The sequence below is a fragment of the Hemicordylus capensis genome, chromosome 1 (assembly GCF_027244095.1).
Source record: "Hemicordylus capensis ecotype Gifberg chromosome 1, rHemCap1.1.pri, whole genome shotgun sequence".
Classification (NCBI taxonomy): domain Eukaryota; kingdom Metazoa; phylum Chordata; class Lepidosauria; order Squamata; family Cordylidae; genus Hemicordylus; species Hemicordylus capensis.
In genome coordinates, this window is record NC_069657.1 from 437,210,112 (window position 1) to 437,235,017 (window position 24,906).

Sequence of the window (24,906 nt, forward strand, 5' to 3'; positions counted from 1 at the left end):
CAGTAATTGTGAATCATCGGCGCAAAGCTCAGTAATGCCATTGACTGTCTGAATGCCACCTTCTGTCACTGTAAGTGGTTCCCTCGCATGAACTCTTCACTCTCCCGCCCACCCCCAGTAAGTATAATGAAGCCACATTCACTTGCTGTTTGGAAAAGCTCCAGCCTAACAACCAGCTTTGACAGATACCATGAGTAAAGTGATACATTAAGGTTGCTTTGCACATTGCATTTAGGAAGAGCCTGCGATAGTCTTCAAACTCATGTTTGAAAACCATTCCTCCTTCTATATTTTGTGTCCAATCTAAGGACCTGTGCTGCCCTCACAAATTGCTACTTTTACTATTTAATCAATCAATCAATCAATTAATTAAACAAACTTCTATACTACCCAAACTTTTGTTTCTGGGCAATTAACGTAAAAACAATTAAAACACATATAAAAGTTAAAACAATGCAACCATGTAAAAACAGACACAAAATTAAATGTAGTTTTAATTTTTTTGGTAAATGTAGTGCCTAAATTCCAATATACATCTGTCTTAGAAAAAGAGACATGTGTAAGATAAACATCTATAAACTGTTCCGGAGTTGTATCTTTCCAGCTGGGACATGCATATACATTTGATATCCACTTCCAGATGTCATGGCTCCTCAAAAGTATGCAAAATGTGGACAAGGAATTTACTGTGAGATTACAGGGAATAATTCTGTTGTCCTTGGAAGTAGAAATGTGGAGGGAATTCTCCAAATGTTCTGTTGGTTTACTCTAGAAGGGGGTGGGGTAAAGCCCACTTCAGGCTTATAGCGGCCATTGCATGCTTTCATCTCCTAATGTTTTATATGCATGGCTTTGAACACAATGTACTAAGAAAACTTGGCACCAAGAAAAGGTATATTCTGTGATGTGAGCAGACTATTCATTCTGCTTGCTTGATTGCATAATTCTGTTTTGTTATTCATGGGGAAGGGACTAAAAGCTATGCATGGCAATGAAACCCCACACCCTCTTCACTGGAAACCACTCAGCAATACAACACTCTCACTAGGATTTGCAGTTTCACCAGGTACTGCTTTAAGACACTCTGCACAATACTGATTTATTCAAAAAAGAATCCATTTTTTACACTGCTGAACTCAGCAGCTAATACTAAACCCCACATTTGTGCAATATCATTGAGGAATCCCAATCATACCTGTTCATATTATTTATGTATCGTTAGATTTATATACTTCTTCCATAAAATGTATCCCAAGACAGTTTACAAAAGTTAAAACAATAGAATTCCTAGAAGTCACATGAAAGTAACATCTATATATATAATTCTCCTGGGTGTGCCCAGGAGAAATGCATCCCGGCAGCCCAGCTGATTGGCTGGGCTGCAGGGGGCGCCTGATTGGCTGGCAGCACACCCAGGAGAATTCGCTTGCTGGGCGGCTGTGGAGGCAAGGCGGCGGGCCCAGGGCCGCCGCGGCGGAGCCCAGCGAGGCGGTGGGCCCAGCAAGGTGGCGGCGGCCCTGGCCGTGAGGTGGGGCGAGGCGGCGGGCCCAGCGCAATGGCGGCGGGCCAGGCCGTGGTGGCGGGGCCCAGCGAGGCGGCGGGGCCGGGCCCGGCCGCGGAGGCGAGGCGGCGGGCCTGATGGCGGCACTCTGGGGCCGGCTGCAGCATCGGCGGCGGCACTCTGGGGCTGGCCAGGCCCGCTGGCGGCCGCCGCCGCACTCTGCCCCGCTGGAGACGGGGGCGGGAGGAAAGAGAGAGGTAGCCTGGCCTGGCTGGGCCCGGCCGCGGAAGCGAGGCGGTGGGACTGGCCGGGCCGCGGAGGCGAGGCGGCGGCGGCCGCACTCGGTCCCCGCAGGGCGGCGGCGGCCGCACGGGCCAGCTAGTTATAAATAATGCAAGCCAGAAGAACACAGGCTGGCATACAGAGCAAGGATACACCAGTGCAGCAAGAGAGCAGTCTAACAGAACTTCCCAACTAACTTCAGTGAGGAAGGGGCAATTTTTGACAACCTCCATTTCCCCAGGAAGCCCTCTATGCTACCCAAAAATTATTTAACTAACATATTTTTATACCACCCAAAACTTACGTCTCTGGGCGGTTTACAAGATAAAACATTAGTTAAAAACAAAAACATGTCCCTGAGAGTTGTGTAGCCCTCAGGGACACTTTCAGAAGGTGTCAAAAATTACTGCTTCTCTGATGCAGCATGTTGGGAAGTTCTGTTAGACTGCTCTCTTGCTGCACTGGCGCATCCTTGCTCTGTATGTCAGCCACAGAGAGCAGTAACCATAAAATACAGAGACAGGAGCCCTATCCAGACATGGAAAATCAAGGAGTGTTGTATTCGTGTACCAGGGTTCCAGAGTGTGCCTGGAAGTCCCACCCCCCAGCACTGATGCTATGGGAAGTCCCACCCTCCCTATGCACTTCATGGTTCCGGCATTTCTCTGAAGAGGCAAATGCCATAAATGTGATCACCGTTCCTTTCATGATGGCAAACTTGGGTGCCCCAAAATTCCTGGTACTGTGTTCCATTTTGTCCATGTCTGAACAGGGCCAGAGTGTGTTTTCATTTGTAAATTTAATTTCTAAACCAACTTCCCACCATACTTGGATATGACTTGGAAGATTTGTGAACAGGGTCTCCCACAGTTATATATCCATATCTTGAAATCAAGACAGGCACACCCCCTTTCTGATTTAGAGGGAATTAGGTTGCAATTTGGCCTTAGGGAATGGCTCTGTGCTAGAAATTTGGCTTCTTCAACCCAGTGCTGATTTCTGAGCACTTATCCATACACTCTTATAATTCAAAACTTCTCATGATGTTTATTACCAGTATGCCACTAGTTGCAAAAAAAGCGGTGGCGGGGGGGAACCTCAATATAGGACTGCAAGAAATTGGATCCTTGCTTTGTATTATGAGCTTGCCCAGTAAATGGTCTGGGAGAAAACGATGCTGTTTTATTCAGTATAGGCCTAATCACTGCCTGAATTTCCTCATTGTTTTCTAAAGTAAGAATATGGTAAAAGTCTAATGGATACACTGATACAAAATGAGAAAAATTGTATATACACTGTGTGTTGTTCCTGGTTCGGATTTTGATTTTCTTTTTTAGTGCAGGGTTTGGAGTATGTGTTCAGGGGTGTAAATGTGCCTTCCCTTGTTTTATGGCTCAGTTCCTGAAATAACATGTCTGCCAAAAGAGGGCAGCAATGTTATACAGCTAGATGACTATATTGCCAGTTTCCTTGTAATCTGGGCTTCTACTAAATCTATGCCCGTTGACAGGTTAGCTTTCCTTGGGAAGGAAATATCGTTTACTGCCGGACCTGGTGGACTAGCTAGTTAATGCATTTAGTCTGCATCAGTACTGGCAGGGTGGACCTTCCATAAGGTTCACCCTTAAGTGGCAGATTACAGGGGTACCAGCAAGGTGGCAAAATGCCACCTGCCACTTCACCTTCCTGCCTCCACCCCCCCCTGCCATGACAGCAGCTCTTTGCCTAGTATAGCTCTCTTGTGCTCCTGCTCTGCGATGAGAAGGAGGCTGGTGGAAGGAGCAGAAGGATGCGTGTGGGATCAGTAGAGTACTGGCCTAGAGTGTCTCCATAGAGGCACTCTAGGCCAGCACTGTGCCTACTGGCTCAAAGTACCTCCTCCTTCTGCTCCCTTCCCTGGCTTCCAGGATGGGGGTAGAGAAGAGTGAGGACCACCCTGGCTCTCGTGCTGCTGGGTGTAGTAAGTGGAGAATGGGGGCCAAAACGGGTGTGTGTGTGTGTAAGGAAAGTAAATGATGTGAAGGGTTGGATAGGAAGATACGAAGCTGCCATATATGGAGTCAGACCATTGGTCTATCTAGCTCAGTATTGTCTACACAGACTGGGAACTTGAAACCTTCTGCTCTTCCCAGAGCGGCTCCACCATCCCCTAAGGGGATATCTTACAGTGCTCACATGCGGTCTCCCATTCAGATGCAACCAGGGCCGACCCTGCTTGGCTAAGGGGACAAGTCATGCTTGCTACCACAAGAGAAAAAGGATGGATGCAACAGGTTGGGTGCAGAGGGGCAATGTGGGAAGGAAGGATCCTTTGGCAGGCTGGATGCGGGGGAGTGGTGGAAGAAGGAGCGGGGAGAGAAGTTCATGAGGAGGGGGAACTCTGGCCATGCTTTGCACACTATATGCATATTGCATATAGTGGCATATCCCCCGCATCAGGTGCCCCAGAGGTTTGGGCCACTACTGAGTGCTGGAAAAAGCCACACTGGCATTAGAAGACATCCAGTTAAACTTCTGTTCCATGGATGTTTCATTAAAGAAATATCCATTGTAGTAGAAGAATGTTGTCCTTCTTATCATGGGTGTGGATGCTATTGCCTTTCCCTCACTACAGGGAAAATAGCCTAATTTGGGGAGGGGTGAAGAGTAGCTTGAGGTTGTACTTGATCTGTGTGTACTTCAACATTCCCCCCCCCCCAAAAAAAACAACCCTTCCATATAAAATTTGTTCTTGTGGCTTTTGCAAAGAACAAAAACATGGCCTCCAGTCATTAAAATGACACACGATTGCAGTGAGGCCTTGTTCCTCTGACAGTTGAGCATGATGACTATGGTGGAAATGTCTGCATGCACCAGTCATGGACCAGCACTAGGAAATTGGCTGCCACATCTTTTGCTAACATAGTACTGTAAGGGCAGCACCATCTGGTGTACATTGCTATAGACAAGCATTGGATGTATGAAGGCATGGGTGCCAGTGAGTTAAATTAGCATCCAGTGAAAAGGATTTTACCCCCTTCAGGTAAAAGATACTCTGACCACTGCAGCCGTCTGATTTCAGGAGTATACTAGGATCTATGTCTTTGGCCCATTTGATACATTATAGGGTTTTAAACAGAAAATAGTTCTACATAGAGAAAATGTCCTCAAACCTCATTCAGACAGTGACTAGGGGAGGTTTGTCCTCCCCCCTCCCCCAGTACCAATGGCAAAGTAACCCAATGAGTTTACTAAAGGAATATATAGGGATGGAACATGATGGGAATTTTGTTCAAAAAGTTGCTTTAAAATACACATGTCCATATGTTGAATCAAAAGGTCGTCATAATATAGCATCCAATGGGAAAACAAAATATGGGTTGGGATGATCCGGGAACAGAGGAGTGGGGAAGGAATAAGATTAGGGAGCTGATCTCCCTCCTCTCACTCAGAAGATGCTTTTTATTTTGAGAAGCAGCAGCTGAGATATGCCCCCCCACCCCCCCACACACACTTCCTCATTCTCAAACATACTCTCCCCATCTCATGCAAAACATGGTACAGATTTAACTTAATTCTGCTTTTGGATTTTTGGTGACACCACAAATATTGGCTGTAATCCTCAACACAATCAACTGAATCTAGTGGGATTTACTTAAATTCATGAGCCGCTTCACTGGATCTCTGCCTCAGGCTTGGTGCAGAAACACTTACTGGTTGTTGATGTCAAAGCCTGTAATGTTCATTTAAAGCTTAAATGTTCATGCTCTTTGGCCAAAATCTACATGCATTGGCAAATGCTCCAGATGAGTAAGGCCTCATGGTTCTTTAAATAGCTCTCAGAGAAGGTCTTTGGTTGGTCCCTTTGCTCTCTAAGCTTGTGCGCTAATGGAATAATTGTTTTGAGGGTTTTCTTGGTAGTTTTTAAAGCAAGGTTTCTCCTTGCTATAAAGATAAATAACAATGTGTTTCATCAAGACAGATATGTACTGCTGATTGTAGCTTCTGTAAAAGCTGCCACTGGAAAACACTATGTCAGATGGTCTGGCTGTCCTGTGCCTGAAGCAGACCTCTGTTGAGAGAAGGCAGATACACTTCTGCTTCTCTGTTAATCCTCTTAACATTTCTTTATTTCTTATTTATTGAATTTATATACCGCCTAGTATAAAAATCTCTAGGAGGTGTACAGAATTAAAACATTAAATATAACACATTTAAAAATTCATAAAAAGATAAAAATTATAGGGAGTTGATATTATCACGTTAAAAACACATTAAAATTTAAAAATTGAATCTCAGTTGAAGCCCTGGGAAAACAGGTACGTCTTCAGGGTCCTCCTTAAAGCAAACAGAGAAGGAGATGCTCTTATTTCAGCAGGGAGTGCGTTCCAAAGACCTGGGTCAACCACAGAAAAGGCCCGGTCCTGAGTTGCTAACACATTTGTGTGTATTAGACAGTTTAGAGTAGTTGCCGTCCTTTAACTTGCAAATGGAAAAATCAAGGGGCAAAAGCTCATCTAGGCTGAACTCCATGGGTAGTGATTGGCATATGACCAATTTGAGCCAGGGCAGTGTGGATGGAAGTCCACTCAAGCTGACTGATGATAATTCTAGTTACTGTGATTATTCTTGCATTTGTGTGAACTGATGCCAATTCCAAGTGGCAGTTTAGGTACCAGGGCTGCCCTAGGCACCACCTGCTCCAACTTAAATGGGCACAAGGGAAGCAAAAGATCTGCATTAGAATAAGTGCATAATTTTAGTACACACTTTGCTTATTTCAGGCTATCTATTCTTTGACCTTTTCATTTTTGGATAGCAGATTGACTGTGTCCAAGGGTTCTTTGAGACAACAATAAATTGTGCAGGTCCAAAGCACTGTCTTACTGGTGGTGCACACACTCCTGTTAGCTTCTGCACTCCTTCCGATCAGGATCCTATACCCTGGCCACAACACTTATCAGAGACCTAGCATGATTTTTGCAGCACCACCTGCTGGCCAGCATGTGCATTCTGAAAACCTTCCCACTATTCAATTCTACTTTTGAAGCAACTGCTGGTTCTTCTCAGAATGCAAGTGCTGGCCAGCAGGGGGCATGGCAAAAATTGTGTGCAGTCTCTGATCAGTGCTGTGGCAGGAAATAAGATCCTGATAGCAAGGAGTGCAGAAGCCTATGGGAGCATGTGTACGGGTCAGTAAGATGTGCTTTGAACTTGCATAGAAGCTTTCAGAATTGCACAATTTTTTGCTGTCTGCAAAAACAGGACCCCTAAATTGGAGGATGGGTGAGTGCTGATGGAGATGTGGGGTGTGTGTGTGTGTGTGCGTGTGCGTGCGTATGACTTCATAAATAACATCATTCCACACAGTTGTGTGGCTCTGAATTATAACATTGTTTCAAGTCTTCAAGTTGAGAAGACCAGGTGAGAAGCCACTGAATAAGTGTGTCTGTAAGGTCTCATTTGCCTTCAACTGACGCCTTTTGTGCCCTGCTAGGCTGCTGTTCCATCCTTTGTTGGGCTGCCCTGCTCAGTAACTTATTTGCAAAATGTTTCTATGACTTGACTGTTTGCTCAGCCCCTTGTTTTTGTAAAGCTTGCCCTATGACCTTTCTTCTTTCCAAGGTCCAGATCATCCACACAGTCTGTCTTACAAACTTGAACTGGGGTCTGACCAGGAAATCCCTTACAACTGGTATTCCTTTGCCACGGTCCAGTTTGTAGTGCCTGATGCCTGTGCTTCTGGAGCCAAAGTAAAATCACTGGGCATTGAGAGCGACGTTCAACCCCAAAAACACATCCTTCAGAAAACCTGTTACAACTGCCAGGTAACTATGTCTGGGGTTTTTTTGTGGGTATTTTTTGTAACTTGAAGGGAAGAGTCTTGGGAACAAACATGCGAGTAGAGAATATGTTGTTGTCTAGTTAGGGGTTTATGATTTTTTTTAAAAAAAACCCTTTAAAATAGAAGGTGCATGAGAACCCCATCCAGATCATGCAGCTGTATGCAAGCAGGGTATACTCATTTTCCTGCCGAATATTCCTTTCCCCGCCGAATATTCCTTTCCCCAAAGGTACTGTGGCAGCAGATGGTACCTTCAGGGGCCAGAACAGCTGGGAATGGGGAGCAGTTCATTTGGAAAAGGGCATAGGAATAAAGGTTTAAACATGTCTTCCCACTATGTTGTCATCTGGATTGGGCCTCCTGCTATTTCAAAGAATAAAACAAATCCCCAACTCAGCTAGAATGCATTTTAATGTCAAGTCCAGTTTGGCCCTTAACCAATCATGTATTTGCCCCTATGAGCCTACTTACGATCAACTGAAATCTAGTTCACAGGTCTTTCCTGACCTGCTGCAAGGAAGGGTGGACAGCAATGGCTAGGAGCTGGCCTCTCTGTTATAGCTCTGCAGTTATCTCCTCCTTCCTGGAGGGGTTAAAAGAGATACCTCTTTCTTGAGTTTTCAGAGGGGTTGCAAAATCTACCTCTTCTGGCAGGCTTTAGTTGAGCTGGTTCTCTTCTGTTTTGTTGCTTGATTGTGTATAATGATTCTCCACGATGTTGTAAATTGGCAAAGCCACCTAAGTGTGTGAAATATATAGCTTTCACCACTTCCAGTGTGGAGATTACTTTATCAGGGTGCTTTCCAGATTACACCCTGCAATAGGGTTACAATGAATCTCTGAAGTATGCTTCCACACTTCCTGTGTTGTGACACCACAGCCCCTATGCTGACAGCAAGGTGCCGTTCACATTTCTGATGCCTTGTTTCGAATTTAATCACTGCGATATACTGCTATGACGTCGTATATCCGGCGTTAAAAAGTTGTTCTTTTTTCAGGTTTAGTTTTCGTGAGACTGCTCCCCCTTGTTCTTTACATTTTGAAAGTGATTTGCCTGAATGGAAGCATTTTGCTGCTGTTGAGAGGCTAATCTGGAAAGCGCCCTGGTCAAGGCATGCATCTGCTGAAGCCAACTCTTTTCTCCTAAAGCTCATACTGCAGTAACTTGGTTCATCTAATGTGCAACCTTGTTTCTGCAGTCCAACTTGATGACTCCTGTAGAATTAGCTTGAAGCAGTTGGTTGATTCCACTCTTCCTGATACATTTGGCACATTTCTTTGTAACAAGTTGGAAGTGGTCTGTCTCAAGTGGGCATAATGTCAGGGGGCCCTGTCAATACTGCTGCTGCTTCCTAATTGCTCTCTCTTGTTTTCATATCGCAGGTTGAAATTGAGAAGAAGTGGATTAGGCTTGATGGAGAAGATCCCAGTAAGGCTGGGAGTTGTCAAATGCAGTAGGAGGGTCTGGGATTAGGAAGATAGTCTGGTGTGCTGTAAGGATGGTTTTAATATGTAAATGTGGGAAATGTGCTTAAATATTTGTTTCCAGAAAGGGAACTTGAAATGCAGCAAAGCAATGCATTTCAGCAAATGCCTCTTAGTTTAAGATGTTGATGTACAGCTGGACACTTGCACACTTACTATTTAGTTTACTCCTATTCACAGTCCTAGCTTTTTATTGATCTTATGTACCATCTTGAAATCTCTTAGCAATTTGCTATGGTTTTTTCTAAGTCAGTGGCCATGAGACATTTGAACATGTCAAAATCATTTTCTCATTTAATATAGTCTGTAAGGGTAAATTATAGGTAATTTATATATGGTTTGTCTATGTACTCCTATGTGTTTCTCTTCCCAGTGTCAGTAAAGTGTGTAAGTTCCAAATATATTTAAACAGGATGTGATTTGCCAGTGAGATTATTTCTAATCCTAAATTGATTAGATCATAAATTGGATCACTTTGTAGCTTTTGGGTGGTTCCAAGATGATTTTCATCCACAGAAGAATATATATGTGGAAAAGGTTACAGGGGTAGGCAATGCTGGTGCTCCAGCTGTTGCTAAACTACAACTCCCATCATCCCCCACTGGGACTTTTAGTTCAGCAGCGGCTGGAGAATCAAAGTTGCCTACCCACGCACTAGAATGTGAAATCTACATGGATCTTTCAGAATGGTTTGGGTGGTAAGGGATGGCAGGAATCATATTCCTTGTTCGCAGCTCTCTCCTGTAAAATCTGCATGGATATTGCAGGCACACTCCTCGGACAAGGAAGACATGCCCTATTAGAACCAACACTAAAGTGCTCCTCTTATTTGAAGCTGTAATGAAGTTTTTGGTTTTTTACTCCTTAGAAGGGTTGTGTGCTTGAGCTTTTGCAAAAAAATTAAAAAATTAAAAAATGGAATTATGGGTAGAGGATGAAAAGATGAGGCTTCTCTCCACCCCGCATTACAGTGTCTTGGATGGAGCAGAATTCTTGTTACTCCTATTCTTGTGTCTTGTTACAAATCGTTGCCAACTACTACAAACCATTTTGGATCTCCTAGAAGAACAGATGTTAGATCTGGAACAAAACACACTGGTAGTCAGAAAAGCTGTAAGGTCCAGATGAACATGAAGAGTGAGATGTTCCCTTTGCTGCCAGCTGAGCTGGAGTTTGCTTAAGGGGTGTGTAGCAGTACATTCCTACTCCAAAGGGAAAATGTAGATGTAAATGCTTTGACAGCCAGGCTCAGCTTGAGCCTTACGATGCTTTTTTAGACTTTTTTGGATAGCTCAGTTTGTCTTCTCAGGGGGTAGGCATTTTCCATTTCATTCGTCCCTTTTTAAGGCCTGTGTCGTATATTCTGGAAGCCAGAGAAATGTCTGTCCCTGTGTTTAATTTGTATTGACAGTTTTTTGCTTTACTGCAACTGCTCTAGATTGTACCTTTGTTGCACATAAGTCTTTTTTTGAATAAAGCTATAATAGCACACTTTATCTCACTTTAATACTTTGTACCTGCTGCAGATATTAAATATGGACCTTAACACTGGTTAATTCACCCCAAAGGGGAAATGGTTTAAGGATAAATTGAGTTTTATTAATCTGGGAAAACATATTTTATATTATAATTCCAGTTCAGCACACAGTGGCAGTAGATATTAAATTACACGCTAAATTCTCTATGTAGCAGTGTCCCAACAGTTAATTCTGAGGATACCTCAGCTTCTCTAATCTCATTGTACTAGCAAATTGTCTTGAAATGTCAAAAGAACCTTTCAGCGATGATAGCCTTGCCATATTCTACTTCCTAGGGGGGGAAATCAACTCTGTCTCATGGGGAACGAAGTAAGGGGAGATGGAAGAAAATGTTGATTTTTGCTTTAGGTCATATTGGGTCTCGAATATTAGCACATTTATCTTTTATGTTGGCTGCAAACTCTTTTGATGGCACAAATCCCATTTATTTATCCAAGATTCCTTTGTACTCTGGTATGAAAGGCACAATGCTTTCTAAATGGCTATACCTTGAGTCAAGCAGCTTAAAATACATACACGCACAATTCAGATATGAAGCCTGATGTGTGTGGTGGATCTGAGGGGGGCGAGGGGGATCACCTGAAGAAGTCCCTAGTGGCTTTTAACTCTAGTCCTGCATTCTGAAGGTCCAGCTGTTATGTTAGGTAGTTGGCAGAAACTAATTATGCAGGTTTTGTTTCTTTTAAAAGTAAAAACAAATGGTTAATGGCAAAAATGCCATTGTTTCCCCTCACATTAAGAAGCATTTCTTTTGTGTAAAATATACAGGTGTGGGCATAACCCATTATGAACATCTCCTAGCTGGAATTCTCTCCCTCTTAAAATACTTGGCCTTTTAAGATTGAGGACTACCTTGTATGACATTTTCCTACATGGAGATAAACTTCATATAGATAACATGCACATCTTGTGATGCTAGTGTGTTGCTTTACTATGTGTAAATAGGTTGTATACTACATGACTATTTTATGTGAGTTTGCAAATATGGCAATAGGCTGTAAACATGTAAATTGCATACACATGAATTTTTTTTTAGGTGAGTTACATTTTTGTATAGGTTTGTGAGCCTTAATGGACTTTGCTCCTGATAATTTGGTAATTAATGTCATCAATAACTGGCTGATGTATTTGTAATACTGCACTGTAAACATGAGATTTTACAGCTTTTAGTGTTCCCCTTAAAAATCTTGACTTGATACCCCTAACCTAGGCATGTCACTTCCTTGTAATGTGATTTTTACTTGTAGTACTGTGTCCAGTTTTGAGCATTGCATTCAACAATGAATGTTGACACACTGAAGCTCTCAGAATTAGGAGGACAAAAGTTTCACAAGGTGTATAATATAAAAACATAAGAAGCTGCCATATTCTGAGTCAGACCATTGGTCTATCTAGCTCAGTATTGTCTTCACAGACTGGCAGCAGCTTCTCCAAGGTTGCAGGCAGGAATCTCTCTCAGCCCTATCTTGGAGATGATGCCAGGGAGGGAACTTGGAACCTTCTGCTCTTCCCAGAGTGGCTCCATCCCCTGAGGGGAATATCTTACAATGCTCACACTTCTAGTCTCTCATTCACATGCAACCAAGGTGGACCCTGCTTAGCTAAGGGGACAAGTCATGCTTGCTACCACAAGACCAGCTCTCCTCTGTGAAGAAGCATGAGGAAAAATATGAAGCATGAGGATACCAAGATGTTTTAATCAAAATAAAAGACTAAGTGGTATGTGAGTCATGTTTCCTAATATCCCTACAAATGCTTATTTGAAAGCATTGGCTAACATCCAGACTAGCAAGGCACCACCACACCAGGGATTTTCATCATGTGACGGGTGGCGTGATTTAGCAACCCCTGTTCCCTCTGTAGCTACCCTACTGTGTCCCTGAGGGCTCTCAGACATATTCTAGACAGAGGGTTGGTTCACACAATCGAAACGATATCAGTTAAACAAGTTGTTCTGGTAAGAACTAATCTGCCTACTCTCCTTTCACTATTATCCTAATTGATAATTGCCACCCTCACACATTAGCCCACTCCAGCCTTAAACGTTCACATGTCCGCCATCTTGAATTGGGATTGTGATATCATCGCAAACTACACCGCTGAGGTGTCCCTATGTGTCCCTGCAACTGTACTCAGTTTGGTTTATATTGGTCCAGGTATTGTGAAATTGATAGTGGAGGGCACACGGACACAGACACACAGAATGTCATAAGCTTAATTTCCTTAATGAAAGTAGGCTAACAAACACAAATCTCACTGGCATGTGTGCTTCTATGGAGCATGTTATGTGAGCTTGCATCTTTTAACCGATCCCAGATCTGCACTGTGCCAACCCAACATTTAACCATGATTGTTAATCTTAAATCTGAGCTCAGCTTGTTGATTGTGGTTTAATTTCAGTTTGCTGAATTGCAGATCTAGGATTGTGGGAAACCTCTGGGTTTGCATGCCACTGGGTAGGGGTGTTTATGAACCAGAACTCCCGGTTCAGTTTGGATTAGAATCTAATTCAAACCAAACTGCGTCCTTCCAAATTGGCCAGTCCGCTCCCTTTGACCGAACCCGTCCAGCTATACTTATAAAGGGGAATCTGGTGAGGATTCCCCTTTATAAGTAAACAGGTGGGGGAATCTACAAAGGGGCAGTGAGAAAAGTAATGTAAAGTCCTTCCTGGCTGGGCCAGTGCTGCTGCTCCCCCCCCCCCATCGCCCCCGACCAAGTGTGCAATCTGTATTTATCAAGCTGCCCACGCAGTAGCAGCACAGTTATGGCCTCCAGGCATGCATGGAGGCCGCAACTGTTCTTCCCTCACATAGGTGGCTTGGTGAGTACGGATTGCTGCACGCTTGGGGTGAGATGAGTGCTGCCAGCCAGTAAGGGCTCTACATTACTCTTCTTTCCGCCCCCGCCCCAAGCTTCCTTTTATGTTGAACTGGTCCGCTCAAACCAGCCCAGGTTCAGTCCACGATCAAGCTGCCGAACTGGCCCTGTTTGATGTGAACCGGTTTGACATCGTGTGGTTCATGCATACCCCCTACCATTGGGATCTCCATTTATCAATTAACTGATGCTTCGGTTGTGTGAACCGGCCCAAAAATGTTTGCTGCTGCTTCATGATGAGGGATGAGGAAGGAAAGTAGGTGGCTCCTGACCACTGAAATGCCTGCTGAGCAATCCCCCACCCCAGCCTCTGGGACTTGACTGCATGTAGCACAGTCCACATACTTTTAAGCCCATCTTCACGAGCATCTAGAAACGGAACGTTTAGAAGAAGAAAAAAGACAGCTGAGAGTCTCGGCATGCTTAATTCTACATCCCATTTCAAAACATCTGCTTTGGCTGCTCTTGCATAGAATTTCATCTTAACATTTGCATCCCACTTTTGAGACCAGAATGGTTTTCCAAAGCAGTTCGTAACAATTACAGTTCAATACACAATGCTGCTGGTAGGCACTACATAGAAATTAAAATGACGCACCTTGTCCATAGACCTATTAACTAAAAAGGCAGACACAGCTGGGAAGAGGAGTAAAGAGAAGGAAGATTGGTGCCAGAAATTTTAACAGACACATTCTTAACAGAGCTTTACATCCATTTGAGGGCAGGCTGGTTTTTTCTTGCTGGGATGCCAGTAGTACAAGTACCTAGTGGCCCTGGGTCCACTGGCAAGTGACTGAGGCCAAGAGTGATACCCTCTTTGTGACTCCAAATCCAGGGCAACTGCCATAGCAGAGTTCTGTCTGGTAGAGAAGCAAGTTCCTTGCTGTTGGCTGGGGCTTGGCAAGTCTTTATATTGCTGCAGTCTTCCAACATGATCCAACTTCTAACACTTGTGTGAAAGTGTCAAAATTGGTCAAAAGAGAGAGTGACATCTCATGTGATTTACAGAGTGGAAGAGACTCAAAAGAAGTGGGGCCCGGGTGAAAATTGGGAAGGATGTGTAAGCTGGTGACGGAGCAGTGCCTCCTCTGTGGTGGCACCTGCCCTCTGGAACAGGGATTCTCAACATTGGGTCCCCAGATGTTATTGGACTTCAACTCCCATAATCCCCAGCCCCAGTGGCCTTTGGTTGGGAATTATGAGAGTTGAAGTCTAATAACATTTGGGGACCCAACGTTGAGAATCCCTGCTCTGGAACTCCATAGCCTAGAAGATTCAATTGGCACCCTAACTACAGTACCATCTTTCTGTCAAGGAGCCAAGACTCATTTGCTCCATCAAACTTGCAGTTAATTTGATTGTATTAGGTGGTTCTTCTCATCTTCGAAGGTTGTTCTCCCCCTGCACTGGCATTGAAACATTCCTTGGGAGAGGCTGGATGTATATTTTAAAAGAATTAAATAGCTCAGAGGGAGGCAATTTAAAGTCAGTTGCTCCCAGCTGCTTTTTGAGAGAGTGAATTCATGGGGAGTTGCAAAAGCAGAACTCCCATATAATGCCTAATTGGCTGGTGATCCTAAATGAGAAGACAGCTAACTTTGGAGGGAGGATGCGACGGCTCTGTCTATGTCCTATGTGCCACAGTGTTGTAAAATGGGCCGTTTCAGTGCATCATAGCTTAGTGATTACTCATCGCAATGTCTGCATATCTCGAAGTTGTCCTGTTGGTGCAATCCAAAGATGATCATACTTGGAAGGGCTCTGCCTTCAGGTGTTCCCCTTATGATATGTTGAAAGCCAGCCCTGTAGCAATATACTGGCCACAGAAATCTCTGCAAAATATGTGTTAGCGGACTTGAGTTCAACTGCTTATTTGCTGCTGCAAGCAGTAGTATGTTGCTGTTAAATCTGTGTATTGATGTAGACGTTTAATAAATTATGCCTAATAGAAGTCATCTTAAAATATTTAAACTTTAATTTGTCTTTTTTTTTTTTAAGTCACTAAAGGACTGTTGTGGCTTGTCACCCCCTTTGAAACATTTTCAATGAAAATCCATGGACGTAGTAATACTACTCAGCTGCAGATTATGGGTGTTTCCAGATGGCAATAAAGTGCAGGATCTACAAAGCTTTCGTACAAGTTCCAAACACTATCTTACTCACTGTATGGACAGGCTTTTATGTTATTTCCTAGTGCAATCTTGTCCTCTGTACACATGCTGGGCAGGGACCTCACCCAATTTTCACAGCTGGCCAGCTCTTGCATTTCGAGAAGAACCCACCCTTTTTCATTATTGCTTTCCTGGTGACTGGGAAGTAGGGTAACTTCTCAGAATGTGAGAGCTGGCCAGCAGGTGGTGCTGTGAAAATAGTGTGAAGTCCCTGCTGCAGAAGTTCTGCAGATCCTGCCTTTATTGCTATCTGGAAACACTCCCTGTACATCTTTTTAGAATTCCAAGTTATTAATTTGGGGATGGGTGTGTATTATTGGGGGATATGTACTTGTTGGGTTGAAGAAGAATCTGAGGTATTGGGAAAGGCGATATCCTCCTTCATGGTAAGTAAATCCTATTTTTTTCCCTCTGAAATGTTGAGTGGCAAGGTAGTGACAACTGGGAATCAGGCACTACATTTACTTTGCCCTCCCCCCCCCCCATTTCAAGTAAATCAGACAACACCACAAAATATCAATCCTTTATTTGACTACATTGTCGAATAAAAAAACTCTTAATCATTTACATAGTATATAAGTAAAGGTAAAGTGTGCCATCGAGTCAGTGTCGACTCCTGGCAACCACAGAGCCTTGTGGTTGTCTTTGGTAGAATACAGGAGAGGTTTACTGCTGCCATCTCCTGCGCAGTATAAAATGATGCCTTTCAGCATCTTCCTATATTGCTGCTGCCCGATATAGGTGTTTCCCATAGTCTGGGAAACATACCAGCGGGGATTCGAACCGGCAACCTCTGGCTTGCTAGTCAAGTCATTTCCCCGCTACAGTGCTAATTCAAATAGGAGGAAAAGGACAAAAAAACCTTCCAAGGATATTTCTCTTTAAACTGCAAACAGTTCATTAAAATAAATGGCGTCAGAAGCCCACCCCACCAACTCCGCAAGAAAAAAGGTCAGGCTGTGGGAGGGGCTGGATTATCACTAAACTCTCAGTTTATATTTATTTGCAAGCTCTATTTATAGTGTGATTTTACTGCCGTCTTGAAAACCTCCTTGACTGCAGCCAGCCCTTCTTTAGGATCAGGTGGGTAACAATGAGGGTGCAAAAAGATTGTGTACTACTTCGTACCCGCAAACCAGAAACTTGGCTCCCCAAAAGAGTAAGACCTAGGAGGAGTGAGGTCTCAAACTGGGGCCCTCCAGCTGTCATTGATTCCAGTTTCTGTTATTCCCAGTCACAATGGTCGGTAAACCAGGCTGATGGATGTTACAGGTCAGCCTCTGCAGGGAGGTTGCAATTCGAGGCCCCTGGCCTTGGGTTTCAAAGACCTTTCCAGAAGGCAAACCCCATTCAGATCAGGATTCCAGGGATGGGTTGGTGTGGTGGTCACAATGTGCTTCTCTGCCAGGAGGGAGCCCCATAAGCTCCAGAACTGGTGTCAAACTAGCCATGAGGATAAACACATTGATCCTGTGTGTGTAGCTATATTAGCTGTATTATTAATTCTCCAAATGGGTCATGTGTGGGGATGTGGCAGAAAGGAGGCAATTGGCTGACAGAGTTCGCAAGCAGAAGCACCTGATTGGGCAGTGGGGATTCCATATGCAGATAGGGAGAAGGAGCCTGTGAGAGCAGAAGCACCATGGTGATTGGGCAGTGGGGATTCCATATGCAGATAGGGAGGAGGGGCCTGTGGCACTGTGGTGATTAGGTAGTGGGGATTCCATATGCAGATAAGGAGGAGGAGCCTGTGATGGTTAAGGTCAGCTGGAATGCAACTGTTACTGGTCTGAAGATGTTCTTGATTGTAGAGGATGGATATATATATATAGTAGAAGACTGGATATATTGATTGTAGAGGATGGAGATATAGATATCGATATCGATATCCATCCTCTACAATCAAGAACATCTTCAGACCAGTAACAGTTGCATTCCATATGTGTGTGTGTGTGTGTGTATCTCCCTCATGACCCATCTTTTTGCAGACCCCTGCCCCCTATCATTTATATAGATATAGATTTATATCTATTATCTATCTATCTATCTATCTATAGGATGAGGGCAGGGGTCTGCAAAAAGATGGGTCGTGAGGGAGGAAAGAGCCCCTTCAGGAGAAGAAGGCTGCCATTGTGTGAATTAGATGAGAATACAAGACGAACAAGATCTGTTAACTCAGGGGAGGAGGGAGGGAGGGAGAAAAAAAACATGAAGGGAGGGGGAAGAAAGAGTGGGGAAGAGCGAGTGGGGGAGAGAGAAAGAGAGAAAAAGAAGGGAGGGGAAAGAGAGACAGAAGGAAGGGTGAGGGATGGGCCCAAGCCTGCCAGTGGCATAAGGAGAACGAGCAGCCATGGCAGCACTAGCAGCAAGGAAGGGCCCAGTCAACCACTGTTGCTGTTTGGGGCTACCAAGGTCATTGTCTGAGGGAGGCAGGCAGGCAAGGGACAGGCCTGGGCCTGTCAGCAGCCTGAGGGGAATGAGCGGCCATGGTGGCGGCGGCAGTGAGGAACGGCCTGGTCAACCATGGCTACTGCTCCTGTGGGAAGGAGCAGGAGCGGGGCTCGGGTGAGGGTGGGGAGGTCTCTGGGGATAGGGGGCTGCAGCTTGGCCAATAGGCGGCAGCAGTGCTGCAGCCACAACCAGGAAGGGTAAGGGGGATGGAAGCAATGGGGTGGAGGAGCAGGAGTACAGCTGTCACGCCCTCGGTCTCAGATAGCGAGGAGGAAGGGGAAGCTGACAGCCTTTCAGCCGATGCAGGGGTGCCTGAGGGGCAGAGCCCAGCTGTCAGCTCCCAAGAGATGGCTGAGGAGGGGACGGCAAGCAAAGCCCCGCTGGCCAGGAAGAGGGGGCGGTGGCGGGGAGAAATAATGGCAGTGGCGAGAAGGTGGGCGGCCGGCGGGCAAAGCCCCGCCGGCCGGAAGGAGGAGGTGGGAGGCGGCGCTGGGATGGCCTGGCCGTGGCCCGCCCACTGGGGTGAGGTGGCGGTGGCAGCGGGCCCTGGTCCAGCTGCATGGAGGAAGTGGCAGCGGGCCAGCCTAACCTGGCTGGCAGCAGTGGGACAGCCTGGCCCGGGGGGACGGCGGTGGTGGGGAGCGGCCAGTCCACCAGCCAGAAAGCCAAGCATGCCAGCATGGGGGGGGGTGTTGGTTGGGCCCAACTAGAGGTGCAGATGCTCTGCGCCCGGGACCACTAGTTTAATGTTAGTTGTAGCTGTAGGGAAGGGGAGGGGTTTGGCTCAAGTCAAGAGCATGGGGAGAGGGAGGGATTAATTGTTCACCTCTGCCATGATCCTGATCTGCATTGGAGGTTTCTTGTGCCTGCTGTGTATGTCTTTTGAACTCGCGTACATGCTGCCTCAGTCACTGTAAGTGGTGCAGCGGGGAAATGCTTGACTAACAAGCAGAAGGTTGCCAGGTCGAATCCCCACTGGTACGTTTCCAAGACTATGGGAAACACCTCTATCGGGCAGCAGCAATATAGGAAGATGCTGAAAGGCATCATCTTCTACTGCGCGGGAGGTGGCAATGATAAACCCCTCCTGTATTCTGCCAAAGACAACCACAGGGCTCTGTGGGCGCCAGGAGTCCAAATCGAGTTGACAGCACACTTTACTTTACTTACATGCTGCCTCAGGCTACCAGTGTATCTGCAGGAGGATGTCAGGGGCTGGGGAGGGGTCCAACCTGGGGAGGCGGGCAATATCAGTGAGTTTCCCTATTGTTAGACCCTGTGCCATGGTCATCCTGTTCCCTGATCTTTTTGGAAAGGCACTAAGGTAACAGTGGAACAAAGCAAAAAACCAATGTGCATCAAAGATCAATGAGACTGACCAGGGAATCTTAGGCACAGGATACACTGTGCAGATACTGCAGTTTTCCTAATAGTTGATCCTGTAGTAGTTTTCGTCCCCAAAGATGGGAATGAAAATCTGAAAGATCTCAGATTAGTACACAAGTCAGCTGGAAGGGTCTCAGTACCAGCTTTGCGGGGAGGGGACATAAGTGCTCATTGTAGTTTTTTGCAAAATCGACACCCCTAGAGATGGAAAATACATTATGGCAGTGGTTCCTAACCTGGGGGAGGACTCCAGATGTTGCTAAACTACAATTCCCATCAGCCCCAGCTACAACTGATTGTGGCTGGGGATGGTGTGAGTTGCAGTTTAGCAACATCTGCCCCCCCCCACTCCCACATTGGGAGCCATTGCATTATAGCACTGCCATGCTTTCAGTGGGTTCCAGTGCTCTTATTTAGGGGTGTACACGGAACAGGTTCGGTGAACACCCAGGAGGTGGGCGAGGGCTCCTTTAAGGCATGGGGAGGTGCTCTTACCTCCCCCTCTGGTGTTGCTTTAAAAACTGCTGGCGTGGGGCGGCTGTATTCGCTTTTACCTCCCTGGTCAGCGTAATAGTGGTGGGTGTGCAATTTTACTCACTTCATTCTGGGGAAGGAATGAAGAAAGGGTGATAACACAGAGAAAACTGTAAGTGCAACAGTGTTATCACCTATATTCCATCTCTGATGGGGGTGGGGGAGGTCAGTGCTGCCAAAATACCCACACTAAGCTTTTGTCCTCAGAGATGCCTCCAGTGGTCAAAGTATGTGGGCCTGGCTTATGGGCCACCCGGGGAGAAAAAACGAGTTAGCCTCACACAAGTCCTTGGAGGTTACAGCCCATTCAAAGTCATGGGCTGTAGATTAAGGAGAGGGTAGGAAAGCCCCCTAAATACGTGGCACCCTGCCCGTTACTTACTTCCCAAGACAGGGAGAGCTCTCTATTCCTTTCTCCACTATGCCAGAGGAGGAAAGCGGCAGTGGGGAGCATTCCCCACCCCCACCCCATCACCCTCATCAACACTATAACGAAAGACATGGCAGTCCTTTGGCCTCGGTGTCCCTGGGACTATGCCAATTAAACCCTCCCCACTATCTATCTACAGTAAGATAAATCAAGCAGGAAACTAGAAATCCTAGAAGCAGGAAACTTTTTGGATCCAGCAGGAAACTAGAAATGGATTTCAACTTCCTCTGGAATTCAGGACCAATGTTTGGGTTTCCAAAAGCTAACTTCCTCACCATCTGGGTTTATCCAAATCAAGTCCCAGCGTTATTTGTTGATGTAGTAATTGCCGCATGCTTACTGTCTGCTGATTGACGGAGCTGGCACAATGAACGCCTGTACTGACATCTGCAATTGCATGATTGCATGTTTTCATTCAGTCCTATAGAAAGACTATAATCTTTCTGTTCCGTTTTATTGTCACGGAGCACGCTGTATAATACTGACAGGCTTCAATACGTAAATTCCAGATTACGAGACTCGGGAGAAATAGATGGAATGAAAGCAAGACAAGCTAGAATCCTTCCGCCTGGAGAGTTGTGTGAATGTTGGGCGTGCTGAATAAGTCTCCCGACATAGAAAAACCACGTGGGGATAGCAGTGAATCCTGGGCGGACTGCGACTGATCCAAGTGACTATCATAGGAACATGGGAATCAGACCATTGGTCCATCTAGCTCAGTATTATCTACACTGCCTGGAAGTGGCTTTCCAAGGTTTCAGGCAGGAGTCTCTTCCAGCCCTATCTGGTGATGCCAGGGAGCGAACCTGGGACCTCCTGCCTACAAGCATGCCGATGCTCTTCCTCTTCCCCATCCCCTGAGGGGAAAACTTTACAGTGCTCAGATGTAGACTCCCATCCAAATGCAAGCCAATGCAGACCCTGCCTAGCAGAGTCCATGCTTGCGACCACAAGCCCAGCTCTCCTCTATTGATTGAACTCTATCACTAATCAGTGCTTGGAAATAGGGGGTGGGGAGCAAATCCCCCAATTAGTAGTTACCTCTCTCTGGAGGTGCGGCTGCTGTGATCAGCAGTAGTAGAACATAGGGAGCTGCCTTATATGGTGTCAGAGCATTGGGCCATCTAGTGCAGTGTTGTCCACTCTGGAGGTACTGTGCTGGGGGTGGATAGGACCAGTTACTCTCCCCCTGCTAAATAAAAAAAATATCACCAGGTTAAAAGGTGCCTCTTTGCCAAGTTAGCAGGGGTGTCAGGAGAGGGGGTAGTTGCCCCACCCCAATTGAGTCAGTCCTCATTGAATTCAATTAGGCATACTCCCAGGGAGCAGAGTATAGAATTGCTGGCTCCCCCCACCCCAGAAAAAGTCCTGAGGATGCTCATGGTCCCCAGATGTTGGAGCATAACTCCTGCCATCCTCAGCCACAATGGTCTTGTGCATGCAAAGCATGTGCCCTGCCACAGAGCTACACCCCCATCTCCAAAGGATGGGATGGCATTATCATATGGAGTTATATGCTGCAGCCTGGGAGAGGAGAGCTGGTCTTGTGGTAGCAAGCATGACTTGTCCCCCTAGCTAAGCAGGGTCCGCCCTGGTTGCATATGAATGGGAGACTAGAAGTGTGAGCAGTATAAGATATTCCCCTCAGGGGATGGAGCTGCTCTGGGAAGAGCAGAAGGTTCTAAGTTCCCTCGCTGGCAGCATCTCCAAGATAGATCTGAGAGAGATTCCTGCCTGCAACCTTGGAGAAGCCGCTGCCAGTTCTGTGTAGACAATACTAAGCTAGATAGACCAATGGTCTGACTCAGTATACGGCAGCTTCCTATGTTCCTCATGGGAGGCAGCCTAAGGAAATGGATTCAGATTCAGTCCAATCATATTTGAACCCATATCTTACAGAATATTACAACAGGTCCAAGGTAGATGCGTAGCAGTTCATAATACTGGACTCAGCCAAAGCAGCAGCAGCAGCAGATGTAGTCCTGCATTTAGGTAAAAGAAATCGGATGCACAAGAATAGCACAAGGGAGGCCTAGCTTGGCAGCAGTGCATGTGAAAGGGACCTAGGTGTCCTATCCTAATGGACAAGTAGAACACGAGCACGTAATGTGATGAAGCTGCCTAAAATGCTAATACAATATTAGACCGCTTGAACAGACGTATAGTGCTCAGATCATGTGAATTAGTAGTTCCACTTTGTTCTGTGCTGGTGAGACTGTAGTGGGCAACCAGCCAGCATTGATAGATGTAACTGGGTGGGGGGGGGGCAACAGTTAACCTTGATTGACAGACTGGAGACCCTACGTCATGACCCAATTGGTTAACTAGTGGGTGGGACTAAAGGGCTCTTGAAGGTGTGCCCAGATGAGAGAGGAGCAATGGAGTCTTGCCAGATTCTCACAGGGTGAGATTGTCTCACCTAGGTTCTGGTGAGATCAAAGGGAAGGAAGTCAAGGCTTATAGCTTTAGAAGGTAAGACTTAGGAGAAAGTGTTTTAGTATAACTTGGGTTAGAAGTTATTTTCTTTAGTGTGCATTGCTTTGTATTCCCAAGCTTTTGCAATTACCTGTCTTCAACTTCAACTTCATCTTCAACTTCAGTCTAGTAATGAACAAGTTAAGCACCGACTGAGAACATCTGGGTGTTTTGAATACTTTTGTAACCACTAAGCTAATATTATTTGCACACACACACACACACACACACACACACACACACACACACACACACACACACACACTTGTTTTCTTTGTTTTACAATCCCTCTCAGAGTGTTTGACTGACTCTAGGAGAGTGAGAGGGGAAGCCTTTAGTTCACATGCTCCCAAATGGCCGGCCGTAGCCCCACTTAAACATATATATAAGTGGAACCATGTTTTTATATTTGCCTGTTAGCAAGGTTGGAACTGGAAGCTCTCTTCCAGTTAAGGAAAATTACTAAGGAACGATTGGTGGCAGAGATACAATCTACCAGAATCTTCTTTTCGTCTTTAATAAAGTTTAAACCCAGTCGGCTTCCCAGGTAACAAGGAGGGGCGACTTAGCGATAATTCCTCTCACGTGAGCTGGCTTGGTCAGTTCCTTACAGAGACTGCACTTGGAATAAATGCGTCCACTTCTGGGCACCACATTTTAAGGACATTGATAAACTGGAAGGGGTTCAGAGGTGGGCAATTAAGATGTGGTCTAGAAACCAAACCTATGGAACATGGGAACATAGGGAGCTGCCATATACTGAGTCAGACCATTGGTCCATCTAGCTCAGTATTGTCTTCACAGACTGGCAACGGCTTCTCCAAGGTTGCAGGCAGAATGGTTGAAAGATTTTATTATATTTAACCTTGAGAAAAGAAAATGAAGGCACAATAGGATAGCCATCTTCAAATATCTGAAGGTCTGTCACACAGAAGGACGACTGAATTTGTTTCTGAGGGCCCAATTAGAACCAATGGGCTAAACTTACCTGGAAATTACAACTGTAAGAAATGTTGAACAGTGGAACAGTCTGCCTCATGCAGTAGTGGGCTCTCTTTCCCTAGAGATTTTCAGACAGCTTTCTGCAAGGAATGCTGTTTTCTGCAAACAAGCAGGTGACTGGAGGAGAAGACCTCCGAGGTCCCTTCCAACTCTAAAATTATATGATTCTAGATTTGGATAGTGCTGAGGTTAGACAATGCTGAGGTTAGACATTGCCAACTTGGGAAATAATCCTTGATGAATGCTTGTTAATGGAAAATCAATATTTTGAAAGTCTACCAATCTACTTTATCTGACGACAACCAGGAAAGAAATTTGTGATATGCGGATGTGTGAGCCAGTAGGTTGCCAGAACCTAAGGTTGCCAGTAGGTTGCCAGAACCTAACTCGTGGGTCAAATGGGCCGTAACCCAAAGTTTGGCTTAAAAAAAGCCAAACCTGCCGACCTTCGAATTCGAACCAGCTTGACATTGAACAGGCCCAGTTCAAGGGCTCGATGTTGAGCTGACTTCAAACTAAACCTGCCCCAGTTTGACCTGCCCCAAGATTGAGCCGAGCACCCCCAGCCGGTTCAGGGGTTCTGTTTAATTTAATTTATTAAAAAACCCTCACTGCTTCTGGGGGCACTGCCGCAGCTGTGGGCATGTGTGTGTCTCCGGAGGTTTCTCCTCTCCCTGCTGGCCTCCCCCGGTATCATAATGGCCCGGTCTGGGTGGTTTTCAGCCTGTTCCGGGCCTCTGTGTAGTTGCAGCGGCCATTTAGGATGCCGTTGTGCATGCGCAATGGACACCTGTGACCGCACACAGGTGTTCATTGTGCATGTCCAGAACGGGCCCAAACCGGGCTGTTATGATACCAGAGGAGGCTGGGGGGGGAGGGGGAGCCTCTGGAGACGCCCCCCATGGCCACAGTAGCACCCCCGGAGGTGGTGATTTTGTTTTTTATTT

The 24,906-nt window shown here is 45.7% G+C and overlaps 2 protein-coding genes across 3 annotated transcripts in view; both read left to right on the forward strand.

Annotated features, from left to right (window-relative positions):
• STON1 (stonin 1) overlaps nt 1-10,583 on the forward strand; it is a 34,697-nt gene extending 24,114 nt beyond the window's left edge. For both annotated transcript variants that reach the window (XM_053243973.1, XM_053243969.1), the window contains 2 exons: nt 7,388-7,590; nt 8,991-10,583. In XM_053243973.1, coding sequence (XP_053099948.1) covers nt 7,388-7,590; nt 8,991-9,065 — 278 coding nt within the window. In that variant the 3' untranslated portion in view covers nt 9,066-10,583. The remainder of the gene's footprint in view (nt 1-7,387; nt 7,591-8,990) is intronic.
• Nucleotides 10,584-22,935: 12,352 nt separating this feature from the next.
• GTF2A1L (general transcription factor IIA subunit 1 like) overlaps nt 22,936-24,906 on the forward strand; it is a 40,553-nt gene continuing 38,582 nt past the window's right edge. Inside the window, exon 1 of the mRNA XM_053244098.1 lies at nt 22,936-22,954. The gene's annotated coding sequence lies outside the window, so the exon portion shown is untranslated. The remainder of the gene's footprint in view (nt 22,955-24,906) is intronic.